Source organism: Felis catus, chromosome C1 (genome assembly GCF_018350175.1).
Source record: "Felis catus isolate Fca126 chromosome C1, F.catus_Fca126_mat1.0, whole genome shotgun sequence".
NCBI classification, from domain to species: Eukaryota; Metazoa; Chordata; class Mammalia; order Carnivora; family Felidae; genus Felis; species Felis catus.
The window spans coordinates 25715943-25730845 of NC_058375.1; the positions used below are offsets into that span (position 1 = coordinate 25715943).

At 51.0% G+C, this 14903-nt stretch overlaps 1 protein-coding gene across 8 annotated transcripts in view; it reads right to left on the reverse strand.

Annotated features, from left to right (window-relative positions):
- CSMD2 (CUB and Sushi multiple domains 2) overlaps window positions 1-14903 on the reverse strand; it is a 602474-nt gene that overhangs the window by 299958 nt on the left and 287613 nt on the right. For all 8 annotated transcript variants that reach the window (XM_045035511.1, XM_023258438.2, XM_023258437.2 and 5 more), the window contains one exon: window positions 4753-4830. In XM_045035511.1, coding sequence (XP_044891446.1) covers window positions 4753-4830 — 78 coding nt within the window. The remainder of the gene's footprint in view (window positions 1-4752; window positions 4831-14903) is intronic.

The window sequence follows — 14903 nt, forward strand, 5'->3', positions numbered from 1 at the left end:
GTGGACGGCCCTCAGCCCCCGGTGACCTCCTCACCCTGTGCTTCGGATCCAGGGGTGGTGACTCTAGATGGGATGATCACCCCCAACCTCAGCCCCCAATGGAGAAATGACTCAAAGAAAGTTAAATAAAAGGTGGATGTGTGATCAGGAACGGTAAAGAATGTACGAGAAAGCTGCAGTCTGAGGTTCAAAGCAGGGACTTTAGCTCAAAAGTGGATATTTCTGCCAAGAAAGCTCTTCCCATCAGACGCCTTCTCAAGCTGAGTAAGCAATAACCAGAGCACCCCCCTGTCCAATGCCACCGGCCAAGGGCACCAGCGGAGATGGCCCCGGCGGTGGTTCTGGCAGATGGTGTGATGCTCTCACACTTGCCAGCACCCGAGTTCTGTTTACACAACCATGTGCAAAGTCATCTCTGCCAAAGGAGAAGCCTGGTCAGGGGCGGCGGATACACACAGTTTTCTCCTGTCTCCAGTGGACAGGGTAGAAACCCTCCAGCCCCTGCTGGCTTACTGTTCTCGAGATGCTCATACTCATGAGGCTGGAACTCTCTCACACCCCTGGATTCCTGGCTTTCAGGATGACCAGGAGCTGGGGCCAGGCACACAGCTTGGCCAGAGGTCTTCCGTTCAAGGCCTCGCCAATCCCATGATCCCAACAGCACCCTCAAGACAGAGATGACGGGGGGTCTGCAGCGACATTCTCTGAGTTGGCTCGTGTGCCTCCTACCCACTCAATGCCCCACAATATGAGCAACGGCTCCAGTCCTTACCCACTCACCCACTCACTCATTCCTGCACATGAGTGCACAGCAAGCATTAATTGAGCACCTAGTGTGTACAAGACCCTAATTTAGATACCACAGGAGATGCAACGGTCAGATGTCAGAGATGACCACTGTCCTCAAGGAGCTCCCAGCCAAGTGAAGATGTGAAATAGAAACAAACTGCAGAACCACGATGGGGAAGTGATGAAAGTGGTAGCCACAGGGAGATTGAAAGGGAAGACCCATCTTCTGTTGCTGAAAAGAATGGAAGGCTGCCTAGTAGAGGTGCCATTTAACATGGATCCTCTGAGACAGCAGGATTTGAACACATGGTGACAGAGGAATGGCAGTTCAGACAAACAGAGGAGCATGAAGGGTGAAGCGAGGACATGGAAACAAACGTGAGGGTTGCCCAGTGTGGCCAGAATAGGAGAGAGGGCGTTGAGTGATGTGGAAGGGTGGGGGGTGACGCTTCAGAGGTCAGACTTTTCAGGGGTTAGAGTCTGATCCTAAAAGTGATGGGGAGCCACTGAAGAGTCCTGAGGGGGAAGGGCACAGTAGGATGCTCAGGGGGATGCCGGTTCCTGTGGGACAAGCGGGGGAGTGTTGTGCCTGGCGGTGGGGACTGACGTGAAGGGATGGGAGTGGACGTGGTGAAGAAAGAATAACCAGGGGTCATGGAAGACTAACTTGTGGGGGGAGGGAGCAAGGGATTTCTTCACCTGGGGACCTGTGAAGCCCCATCTTAGACTCACTGAGTTCAGAGCTCATTTCTACAGTTAGAAGGCTGGTGTAGACCCCGTTCAAACCTCCAGGTACCGCAGGATGTGGCTGGCCAAGGGGACCTGGGGATCTGGAAAGACTGTACACAAGCCAGACTCCCGGTGTCTTCCTGGCCGTGTGACATTGAGCTCAAGGCCTCTCGGGCAGCCTCCCCTTCTCCAACATTCCATAGGGCCAGGGTAAAGCCAGCCACTCCCAGCGGGCACTAGCCCTATACCATCCCCTTCCTTGCTAAGCCTCTCCTTCCAAAACTTTCCTGTCCAGGACCCTCCAGGCTGGGATAATAAGATGGAAGTGCGGTCTCCAAACCCAGAGCAAGCTCCTGCTACCCGGAGCCTCGGTGTTCTGCAAACAATGGGAAGGAAGGAGACAACGGGTCCTCTGGGATCCCCAGGGAGGCAGAAAGGCTCTGTTTTAAGAAGATGAGGATGTCAGTCCTGAACTGAGAGTGTGCTTTATCTAAGCCAGCCTCATCGAGATCCACCCGGTACTGAGGACTTGTCAGCTAAGCATTTGCCTTCCTCAGGCTTGGCCCACTCACCCCTGCCCACAGACCACACCCATCCAAAAGTCCCCGGCGCCCACCACATGGGAACCGTGCCCAGCCGGTAGCACATTAACATGGTACAGCAGTTTCCTGCCCTATCACTCGGTACTCAAACCACCCAGGGAGCAGACAGAGCAAAGGCTTTGGGATGGGGATGCAGCTGGACCAGAGAGGAGAGGCCACGGCAGTACCCACGTACCCAACCACAGCCCTGCACATGCGCAGCCAACACTGCCCCCGCCCCCCACTCCTTAAACCGCCCCCTGGAAGTAAGGCTCAGGCACTATCCTGGAAGGTACCAGCCCAGGGGTAAGTGCTCACACCCCCCACCCCCGAGGCCCTGTCTTCCTGGGAGGACTGAGAGCAAGAACTTCCAGGCTCCCCAGGAAACAGGCAAAGGTAAATCTCAATGAACACTTTACTGTCTGAGTTATGGCATCAAGAGGGCTTTCCCCTCTCTTTCCTTAATCCCAGCCTCCCCTGCCTATTCAAAGCCAGCTGCTTATTGATTCACTGTTGGCTACAGAGGGATGGAAGAGAAGGGAAAGTGGACCTTACCCCCCAAACCCAAAACACACTCAGAAAAGCCATGCCTCCCACCCAAAGGGAAGGAGACATGGACACATGGGCAGTCATGGCTGTGGCCGGGGGTCGGTGGTGCCCACGGACCGCCTCGTGAAGGCAGCAAGTGGGGTCCAGGATAGGTAAGTGGGGTCCAGGATAGGTAAGTGGGGCCCACTCTTCGCCTGAAGTTCAGGACATCTGTCCACAGGGAATGTGGGCAGAACACAAAGGGCGGGACACCTGCAGACATTTGGTGGTGCCTCCTTGGCAGCTGAGCTGTGTGCCCATCCCTCCCCGAGGAAATCTTAGAACGGAGACCAGTGTCTTGTAGTAGAGAGAAGTGTTATTTTTTTTCCCAGAGTTACTGCATTATTTCGTTAGAATAAGATTTCTTCATCTTTCTGAGAGAGCTTCCGGCACCTCTGAGTAGCTACTGAAAAGCATGCCCCGCCCCCTGCCCCCCGCAAATGCACTCACAATATCACATGTAGTTTTTAGCTAGTTCACAGACCTCTTTAAGTCCTAGGTCAAGATGGCCCATGTGAGATACGACAGCACCTTTGGGAAGAAGGGAAGGTAAGGTTTTGCATCCCATTTCACAGATTTGGAACCTGAGACGCCAGTGCCTGGGGTACCACAGTCACCTGAAAACACACTGGGATAAAAACTTGCTCTCCAAACTCTGGGCCATTTCCCTGAAGTTTGCTTCTGGCTCCGGGGCAAAGTCTGAAATGAACTCATGCTGACCTCAGTTCGTGTGTTCTCCTGTGGCTACAGAAACAATGAGCCTGTGAGGGCCAGGGCCGTGGCTGGAGCCTGCTCTGCAGACTCCTGGCCTAACCCTTGGCTCTCCACACCCCTTCCCCTGCTCCTGTAGCCCACCACAGAAGCAGGGCTCCTGGCTGCCCTCTGCCATCAAGGCCAGAATGCTAGGAGCTGATGGTCCCCAGAGACAGAGAGTGGAGACTTGAAAGACCAGAGAAAATGCCACAGCCAGGCCCAGTTCGGTCGAGGCTTCCCGCCCCTCCCCCCCCCCCCCCCCCCCCCCCCCCCCCCGCTCCCTGCCCACATCTGCACACAGCTCTGGAGCCACCACCGGCTGCTCTCCATCCCTCTCAGGAAGTACTTCCAGCACCTCAAGGCAAGGGAGCATGTAGAGGTGAGGTGAAAGGAGGTTAAGACTAAGAGGAGAAACAGAAGGAGCGGACAGCAGAGAGGATGCAGAAGAAGGAGGGAGGGGAATGGAGGGAAAGAGACGCAGAAAGGCAAAGGAAGGGCAGAGGAGGTAGAGCAGAAGAAGGCCAGTCTTCTGGGGGGTCCCAGACCAGGGAAAGCTCTCTACACTCACCTTTGAACAAAACTGGATTCTTTGGAAAATCTCCAGTGCTTTCACGTCCAGCCTTCTGGGGTAGCCCAGAACCTTCCTGAACCCCTTCTTATGCTCTAGTCTAAGAGCCCATTAGCACAGGCTCTAATCTGTTGTTTCCAGGGTGACATTCCAGCCCATTCCCCAGCCATTGGGATTTTATCTTTCAAACACCAATAGCAGAAACATGTTCCCATAGACAAAATCTTCCCATGGCGAAGCACAGAGACCCCAGCACTGCCCCACAGGCTTGAGCACAGGAGCCTACCCTCTGGCTGGCTCTTTGCCCTGCCAGATCCAGGGACCCTGGTGCAGGGTCTTGCCCTGGGAGCTGGACTTGGGCCCCTACAGCCTCCAAGATCCCAGCTGGGGGTGACTGACTCCCAGGCAAGGAACAGAAAGAGGACTGTCTTAGCAGGTGGAAGTGATCAAAAGGAAAAATAAAGAGAGAAATGTAGCAGTAATGACTCCCTGGACTGCAGTTACAATGGGAAGTGAGGGAGAAAGAGGAGGAAGGAGGGAAGTGGGGAGAGGAGGGGGATGAGAAGGCAAAGGACAGACCCTGGGGCTGCTCACTGGCCCATAGGTCAGCATATCCATGTGCAGAACCCAGGACAGAAGGAGGCAGGATTGAAGGGAAATCATTCCAGCATCATCTGGCTTCCCCGCGGTCACAGCGCCAGCAGGTCTGACCCCAAGTGAGAGGCTCGGCAGGCAGACACTTACACACAGATGTCTTCTGGCTGTTATCTTTGCTGGGCATCAGCTTCACACCTCGAGACTTCAACTCAATTTGCTTCTTGACTAGAGAGGAGGTAAGAGGAAAAACAGTTTAAGTTGTTATCTGTGACTGGGGATGGGGTCCTTCTAGAATGATCCCCTCTCTCTTGGCTTGGGCGGGTCAGAGCCAGAAGTGCCTCTGGGTGAGGATATACCAAATTGTCACCCTCCCTGTATCCACACCCTTTGCAATGTGACTTTATAGTTCTTTCCATTAAAAAGATGGAGTCTATTTCCTCATACGTTGACTTTGGGTTTGGCCATTGGGATTCTGGAGGTCCTGACGTGCCTGAAGGCTTGAAAATTGCCTGCCAGATCAGGCTTGCCCTCTCACATCCCTGCCATCACTGGGAGAAGACAGGGCTGGTCCCAGGAGGATGAGGAACATGGGGAGCAGAGCCAATCAGCTTTGCCGAGCCCAGCCTATACTAGCCGACCTACTGTGGCCAGGGGAAGCTGAGTCCTGGAGGTCACTGGGGGATGGTGCCTGGCTCATCCAGGTGGTGGCCCCATGACTGAATGGGATTTTGATCCCATCTCTAAGTCCAGTCCACAGCTCATCGGGAGTCTGCTACATAGCACAGAAAAAGCACCAGAGCCCAAAGTGCACAGTTCCCAGGCCATTCCTCTGAATCTATCCACTTCCTTTGTGTCTGACTGCCCCCATTCCCCAAGGCATTCTGCTGGCCTCTAAGGGCTTCATCCTATCTTCAGTTATACTGCTTGGTGCATGTGCCCCAGACCCTCATGCCACCTCCCAGCTGGCCCCTGCCAGGTGACCCAGCCCCTCTCAGATGGGTACCAGCAATGGAAGTGGCAACTGCGACCAGGCACTTCCTATGTGTCGGACCCTGGGCTAAATGCCTTTCAAGTTCTCTACTTGTATGAGCATCCTTGACTTGTCTATTTCCCCCACACCCACACACGATCTATCAGGATCCATCAAACCCTTCCAAGTATATCCCAAGTGCAATTTCCACATCGACCACCCTGCTCCAGGTCTCTGGTACATCTCCCCTGGTTGCCATGACCTCCCATCTTCCCCGCCCCACATAGTCTATTCTCAACACAAGAGCCAGAGGGATCCTTTTAATACATAAGTCAGACCATATTACATCTCGCTCAAAACTCTACAGCTGCAACTTGCCTCTCGTATAAAAAAAGCCAGAGTCTTTTGAGTGGCCTTCACAGACCAATCTGCCCTCCCAGCACCTCTCCGACCTTATCTTCAACCTCAATCACTCTTCTCCAGCCACACAGGCCTCCCTGGTGTTCCAAAAATATGTCAGGCATGTTCCTGCTTCAGCCTGCTAGTTCCCTAAAATGCTCTTCTCGGAGGGTATCTTCACGGCTCTCTTCCTCTTTTTCCTGGAAGTCTTTGTGCAAACACCAGTTCCTCAGAGACCTTCTCTGACCACTGTTCACAATTACATCGCACCCCAGCTCCCCTGCACCATTTGCTACTTTATCTCCCTAACTTTCTAACACACTGGCTCATTTACTTCATGATTTTTTGTCACCCCGCATTGCGGCGTAAGTTCCATGAAGGCAAGGATTTTTGTCTTTTGTTCACTGGTGTATCCTCAATGCCTGGAATAGAGCCTGGTACATGGTGGGCCCTCGATAATCATTTTGTGTGCTCCTTATATGTTCAACAGCCTTGACCCGTGGTTACTATACCTACTTGATGGATAATAAAATTGTGGCTCAGGGTGGCTCAAGTGATTTGCTATAGGTCACACAGCCAGGAGGCAGCTGTGTTCTTGGCTGAACCTTAGCATCTTCTCTCGTGACCTGGCCCCAGAGCAATCCGCTAAGGGGCCCCGTTAGCCTCCAGAATCTCTCCCCTGCCCCAGCTCAGGCCCAGAAAACTCAGGTACTCACTCTGCATACAAGGTAACATGCCAGTCCTGAAACTAAAGCCCACAATGATCAGGCATGCAGGAGCCCATCTCTCAGTCCCCGACAGCCCCCAGCTCTGCCTGCATCGCGAAGTTCCCCAAGGGTTTGTCCCCTGGCAAGCTGCTAAGCTGAACGCCTGATCAAATTCAGTTACCACCACAGAGTCACTGCTTCCCAACGTGCATTCAAACCCTTTTTATAAATGTGCATTACTCTCCATGTGTATCCAGCAGGAAAATTTCCAATGAACACTAACGTGGACCCATTATCAAACAGAGGGTATTAGTAGGGAAACATGCATTATTCAAGCCTAGCTAATACAGTGCAGCAGGGGGGAAATTCCTCTGATTCAGTCATCCCTAAGAGAATAGGACTGGTCCCAGTACTGTAGGGATAGTTCAAGCTCTTCTCCCGGATGTCCCAGCACTGGGGCTGGGGTGGGAGAGGGGCCTCCATGACTCAGTGCTTCCTACGCAAGGTGAGGTCTGTGCAGATGGCTCCAGGCACCTGGCCAACAAGGAGGTGAGAGTCTTTCCAATAGCCTCGTTTCACGTTCTAGTGTTCTCTAGAGGAAGGGAGCTGAGGAGGGACCAGTGCACCAGGAATGCCATTCCCAGCACCTAATGCTACTTGAGTTTTCCTTGCAGCTGCTGAAGGGGGAGCATGAGGTGTATGTGGACATGAAGGGGTGGCTAAGAGGGAGCCCTTCTTCCTCTCTTCTCATGGGTGCACTCAGGAAGAGGCTCCAGAAGGAATCCTTCCAATTTCTGTGCCCACCCTTTCTACTTAGTCCTCTCCAAGATGGGCTGGGTAACCAGACTGGTCAGTGCTTTATACGCCTGGAGCAACAGTTAGCAGTGGATAATGTCATCATCCTCCCAAGCAGGAAGGAGCTCCTGTCCTCCCTTGTTTCCTTCCTTCTACCTACCACAGGATGGAACTTGTTACAGTGGCAAGAAAAAGTGAACAAAAAGGAAACTGGAAAGCTTCAGGGAGCTTCTTAATTTACACATAAACTTTGTGAGCACTTACTCCTCTGAGCTGGTCTCAAAGCTGTGTCGCGCATGCTGTCTGTGTGCACCACACACAAGCCTAGGGAAGGCAGGGGCCGTTCTCTCTGGACAGGATTCCTCACACCAACAATGGAGTCTCTAGAAAATGTATGTCCAGGTCCAGCTGGCCCAGGCCCAGGTTCTGGGGAGGGGAGCCCATACAGTGGGCCCACACCATCCTAGGAGCTGACAAATGGGTCAGGAAAGTGTCCTTGGTTGGGGCTCAGCCCTGGGCAAGATCCACATCACTGGAGATGTTAGCATCAAGAAATCACCTCCATATGTTGGGATCTCAGTTTTTGAGCAAACCCAAGGAAGTGGCCACACCCTGAATGATACATAGCCAATTTGTTTTTTAAACAGTTTGACCAAGTAGATGGTGAGTGATCAGGGAAAAAGGAACACCATGGGAAGCCGGCCACAAAATGGCTCAACAAAGAACTAGCTGGGTAGACCAGGTATGAAGCATCAGAGAACAAGGGCAGTTCTCCCTCTAGATCTCCACAGAACACTACTGACAGACATAATAAATGAAGGATAAGTAGCAAGGACCTACAGAATTTCTGGCATGTATTCATTCACATTGTTCGTTTGTTCATTCATTCATTCACTCATTCATTCATTCATGGAGCGCCCACTAGTCTAGTGCCAATGATATTACACTGGAGCTCCAGTCTCTAAAATGGATTCTGTAACCATTCTGCATCTGTTGACGCACTGCAGATAAAATGGAACCCCGGGGCTGGCTACACTTGAACGCATACCCCCGATGAACACATGCTTGCACATATATCCGTGCACACGTACACATTCGCGTCTACAAGGGCATGCCCTCAACAACACATTTGTGTACTCATGTACACACGGCTACAAACACATACAAAATAGAATTCACACTTGTACACGCTTTTTCACTGTATGTGAACAAAGTCAGGGCTCCCAGAGAAGAGTGCTGGCTTTAACTGGTTGATGGAAATCTTACTAGGTACATTCATCTCCTCCGAATGATAATGACTACAGGAGACTGCCAGGCTGCTCCATTCATCCTTTATATTCTGGTTAATTACAAGACATTTCCCCGCTGTTGTAAAGGTTAGCGGGACACATGGTACACATTTAGCTAGAAGAATCTGGCAATACAAATGCCTCTCTAGTCTGCAGCATGAGTTATTGGGCTGAGCTAGCAGGAGACAAGGACCTGTTAGTGGAGGAGGGGAGGTGCTCAGCCTGTCTCCAAGGCTCTGGGAATCACGAAGCAAATGGAACCTGCACTTCTTCTCGCCCCTGTGAAGCCAGACTTCCCTTCACAAGGGGGGAGCCCCTGCACTAACCCCGATCATTCCCCTTTGCCCACCACTTGGCTGTCCTGATGGCTGGACCATCCTTTCATCTCCCCACACCTGTTCCTTCACCACATCCAGTTCAACCAACCTTAGAAAAAATTTGCAATGTATATCTTTCTTTCAGGATTCTAAACTCACTCTTTTTTGCTTGGATTTTATTCACTATCTGTAAACCATTCCCCAAAATGTTGTAGGGCATGAGCTCCTCAAAACTGGAATCTGATTTTTCCCTTAGAAAACTTGGTGGGTATGCATCTTGCACTCTGCCCCTCCCTCATCATTGAGGGCCTGCCTCCTGCTTGGCCACCAGCCCTGCACAAATGCTTGCATTACTCACAGTTCTCTGCTAGATGAAGTCAGTATCTAGCACACTGGCTCCTCATCTCACTCAGATCTATGCCAAAGATGTAAGATTTGCTGCAGATGCCCAAGATCTAATGTTTCAAGGTACAGACTATGGAAAACAACAGTGGGAAGAGCAGTGATATGGAACAGAGCTGGGGAAGCCTCGATGTCACAAAAGTTGAGGTGTCTGTTGCCAGGTCAGTTGACCTGAAGGATAAATATAAAACTACTGTGCCAGCTTTGACCAGGATGTTGCCAACACACAAAGAGTGAGGCTTGGGAGCACCATTGCTGCTACTGTACTGGCACGTTCCATGGTCATGGAAGGCTTCAGGAAGATTAGCAAAGCTGTTAATCCGGTGGAAATCAGAAAAGGTGTGATGTCGCATGTTGATGCTATTACGGCTGAACTTAGGGAGAGCCCGAAAGCTGTGATAATTTCTGAAGATACTGCTCAGTTTGCTACAGTTTCTGCAGATGGAGGCAGACAAATTGGCAGCATCACTTCTAATGTGATCACAAAGGTTCAAAGAGCATTCCCACAATATAGGGCAGGAAAACCCTGAATGATTAATCAGGAATCAGAAGCACAGAATTCGACTAAGATTCCATAATCTCCTTACTTGAATAATACATCCAAAGTTCAGAAGTGGAAATTCCAGGATGCTTAGGATTTCCACCGTCCGGCCCATGGTACCCACTCTTGAAACTTCCACTGCCCAGTGGAAGTCTTTGGTTATGACTGCCGACAATGCTCTCAGTACACTCTTTTAGAACAGGATAAAGCTGACTTTCAGGTTAAAGGAGCCCAAGCTCCAAGTTCTAGCGTCACAGAAGGAACCCACAAAGCTGCTGCTATTGATGGTGTGGTGTTTGGAAAAGAGAGCCGGACTCTGAATTTTTAAGCTATTTTGCTTCAATGACTTACGAAAGGTTGGAGAGGTTATTGTAACTGAAGATGATGCCACATTCTTACGAGGGAAAGGTGACAAGATTCAAAATGAGAAATGTTCAAGGAATCACTACTGGTGACCATGGAAAAGAAAAGCTCAAGGGACACCTGGCTTTTGCCTCAGATGGCATAGCTGTGCTGAAGGCTGCCGGGAAAAGGGACGTGGAAGGGAAGGAAGAGAAACAGTCACAGGTGCACTGGATGATACAAGACCTGCTGCTGAAAAAGGCACCGCCTGGGTGCTTTGCTTTGGTGCCTTCTAGGCTTGAATTCACTGCTCCCGCTAATGAAGAGCAAAAAATTGCTACAGGAACAATGAAAGAACACTCAAAATTCCAGCAGTGACCACTGCCAAGAATGCAGGTGTTGAAAGATTATGGATAGTTAAGAGAATTATGCACAGTTCCTCAGAAGCTGGTTATGCACTATGCTGGGTAATGTTTTCATCAGTGCAGCCACGGGTTGTAAGATGTACAAAGCAACTAAAGGTTCTAAGAAGTACTTTGTTGGCTGCTGCTGGTGTGGCCTCTTGGTTAATCACAGCAAAACTCATGGCCACTAGAATTCCTGAAGAAGAAAAGGACCCCAGCATGGTAGGTGGCAGGCAGGGGCATGTTCTAATTTCTAGAATAGTGCTTTGCCATTGTTAATGGGCTGCAGGGTGGTCTTCACAAGCAACTTCTGAGAAGCCAGCTGGAGAAAACGACCAGAAGAAAGATGTTTAAAGGAATCCCTATGGCCATCGGTTGTTGGTTTCAGTGGCCTTGGCAATGCCGTTTTCTCTACCTGGCACATCTTTTCCCCTCTTCTCTGTGTGGCTACCTCTCATTGGTAAAGGCCTGAGTCAACAGCCATCTCCTCTCTGTGGTTGTGTCTACACCTTGAGGAGAAGTCACTGCCCTCACAAGACTTGGTTCAGACGTGTGTTGAAACCCGTATGACATTGCAACATCATGTCCTGTTCTCCCAGCTATTTGTCCCCCGAACTCCTATGTCTATGTCCTGTGACTGACAGAGGCCAGCACACAGACAGTTCCCTTGAAGAGTCTGATGACTGAGTGGATGAATGACCAACTGTTAGAAGAATATGTGCTTTGAATTCATTTCCTGGCAAAGGAAGTAGTTACACTTGAAAGCAGGTGAGGTGAGGGGTGCCGTATTTTATGTTCAGGATGTTTTCAGTTCAGGCTCATTTTGACTGAATTTAGAAGCTTGGCTTCATAGACCCCAAGCTCTGGGCTCCTGAGCCTGGTAGCAACAACCCTGTGATTTGTTCAGAGGCCCTGGAGGCACAGAACCTAAAAAATGAGGCTAGCAAGGGTTTAGCAGCTTAGTTGGTGGACAGGAATAGGACGGAAGAGTCTCAGCGTGGACCACAGGCTGCGTGAGGCACTTCTGCTTTGGTCTGAGACTACAACTCAGTCACAAGCAAGAAAAAGACAAGTTCATGTGGAAAACAGAAGCTTTGGTTTGTTACTACAAAAAGCATCTCGATAAATGCAAATTGGTTTCCAATGGACAAGTTTATTCTGCAGACAATTAAGATTTGGAGTTGGACTTCTAGAAAGCAGAGGGGCTGATTCTCTTACTGTGGAATATCTCCCAACTGCTGGTTACCAGAGTTAACTTGACAAGATAGGCAGTGGGAGGGACAGCAGAGTAGGGCTAGGATTTGGCTGGGCGGGGGGGGGGGGGAGAGGCAGTAGACAATGACCGTCACCTCAGAGTGGCAGCAAAGCGCCCAAGTCTGAGAAGCCAGAGCCGCTCAATCTCTCACTGCACAAGGGCTTCCCCATATAACAGGCAGACTGGTGACCGGTGGAGTCTGAGGCTTGAGGGTTCCATTTCCTGTGTACCTGCCATGTGCCGGATATTGCGACAGGGTCTCCTTTTAATCGCCAGTAGACCCGTGGGGTTAATATTATTCCCTCTCTGAAGACCAGCAGGGCAACAGTGCAGTGTGCTGCCCTCTCTGCCAGGGAAGACCCTCACCAGTTGTGATCATTGACCACTGGGGGCATTTAAGAAAGGCTCTTCTCACTGCCGTTCCTTGTAGGCTTAAAGAGAAAGCAGGAAAGCAATTAACGCTCTGAGAAGGACTGAAAATAGCCCTCGCCTGGAGGCAGAAGGATTGATTACATAACCTCAGTGGTCTCCCAGAACTGGAAGCAACTGTGATTTCTGTGGTTGCCAAACACTTCTGGTGCAGGAGCCTATGATTACGCTCTTAGGTAAATGTTTACTACGCAAAACAAATCAAAGAGCAGTGGCTCTGGTTAACATTGGTGGTGTGGGGGGTGAACCCGGGGCCCCACCCACACAGTCCCTATCAAAAGAGCTGCTGGGAGAACCCCTCTGGCCTCCAAGGAACTCACTTTGCAAACCACTCTTTTGGGCTTGCCTCTCTCAAGCTACAATTGTTATGAGGAGGTCTCCTGCCCAGAGAGGGGATTGGTGGCCTCTGACTCCACGCTGCCTTGAGTCTTCACATCTCTCTCTCCAGCACAGACCCTTGTCTGAGCTACAGACTGACAGACCAGCCAGCTTCCTACTAGACAGCCCCCCCACCCCGCCCCTGAAATGCCAACAGCCCCAGAATCAACGTGTCTCAAGTAAATCCACTCTCTTCTGCCTCTGCCCTATACCACCTTGGTTAATAGCCTCATTTTTTCACCCGCTCACTCAGGCTAGAAACCAAAGGTTCAGGCCTGAGTCCTCTGCCTCCTTCCTCCACCCTGTCACTCCCGGATCTAACGAGTCCAGGAAAGTGACCATGGGAAGGCCTCTTTTGGTCTCCCTCTGCCTCTGCCTAAACCCTGGATCCTTGTAGTCTCCAAATTCTCAAAGGCTCTTAATTGTCCTCTCATTTTCATCTGAGAGCAATGAAAGATCTTCCTAAAATAAAATGTGATCACATCTCCCTCTTGCTCAAGACTTCTGATCCCCTGTCTTCAGGGCAGCTTTTCACAGTGTGACCCCTGCCTCCCTCTCTGACCCCAGAGCCCCCTGCCCTCACTGCTGACCTGTGTCCTGGACAGCAGGCTTCATGCTCAGTCGGCACATGTTTTCATTGAAAGGCCTGGGAGCAGGTGTATTAGGCTGTGGGCCATCTGTCTCAGCTGCAGACTGCCCAACTCTGGCCTGCCAGCACTACTGTGTCTACAGACAATTCGTACATGAATGAGGCTGTGTTCCATAAACCTTTATTTACCGACGCTGAATTTCATACCGTTGTCATGTGTCATGAAATATTCTTCTTCTGATTTTCTGCTTCAATCTTTAAAAACAGATGGCTGCATCTGGCCTGCAGGCTGTACTTGACCAACTCCGCTCTAGACGCACACAGGTGTCTGGGGTTCCTGAGACTCAGCGCTTTCATATTCTCTTGCCTCTGTTCTACCTGGACTGCTCCTCATGGTCTGCGTGGCATCTCTCCAAGGCCCATACTGATGTCACTGCTACATTTTTTTTGACTTCTTTAAGTGCTTCCAGCAAAACTAATTGCTCCTTTATCTCTTATCCTAGAACCCTTCACTGGGCCTCAATTACAGCTCTTATCTTGCTGCCCACAACTTCTAGATTTATGCCTGTTCCTCTCTTTAACTTGTCCTCCTTGAGAGCAGAGCGTGGCCTGGCCATGTCCACCTCTCTCTTCTTCCACGTGGTACTGGTGTCACACAAGAGTGCTTGTTAAATTCAACACGCTCACCTGCTTTCTGGCAGCCGGCTTGAGGCACAGTCACACTAGAGCCCTGATGCCCTGGTTCCCTGTAGTCGTAGTTAAGATCGTGTGTGTCCAGGAATAGCCCTAAATTCTGACCGGACCGAGACAGGAATGGAATGCACCGCGTTTCAGGTTATTTGTTTATTCGTTCAACTTATGATTTGTTTTCTGAGAAAAGAACTGTCCACCGATACAGTTCGGGGGTTGTAATTATTAGCTCCGAAGTGCCATAAATCACTTGAGACTCTAATGCCATAAAGCTGAGCGCCGTTAAGACTGACCCTGTGCTGCTGTTTCCCCAGGTCCAGTCCTCACGCCTCTCTGGCCTGCTCTGTGCCAGAAGCCTGACCTCTGTGGACTGCTACAGCAAGGGGTCCCGCTGGGAAGGCTCATAGTCTCCCAGGGCACACAGCAGGCCCACACAGCAGGGACTCTGTTCCTTATTCCTGGCTCCTTTTGGGTTGGCAGATGGGAGGCACAGCAGACTTGAGGGAGAGGGAGAAGAGAGAGATCAGGTTACTGACTCCTGGCCCCCTCCTCCTGCTCTGGTTACTGATTCTGGCCCCTCTTCCTGCTCTGGTTACTGACTCCTGGCCCCCTCTTCCTGCAGTGGGTTGGCAGTGGCCAGGCTCCTCAGTTCTGCCTGGTAGTGCCTTTTCTACTCCCTCTGGCCTTTCCCAGTTGTGGCAAAGCCCTCCCTGCTGCGTGGTGCCCGAGGGCCTCATCATCCCTGCGTGTTCCTTAATTCCATCCTATCCTTTGTAAAGGGTCCCATCACT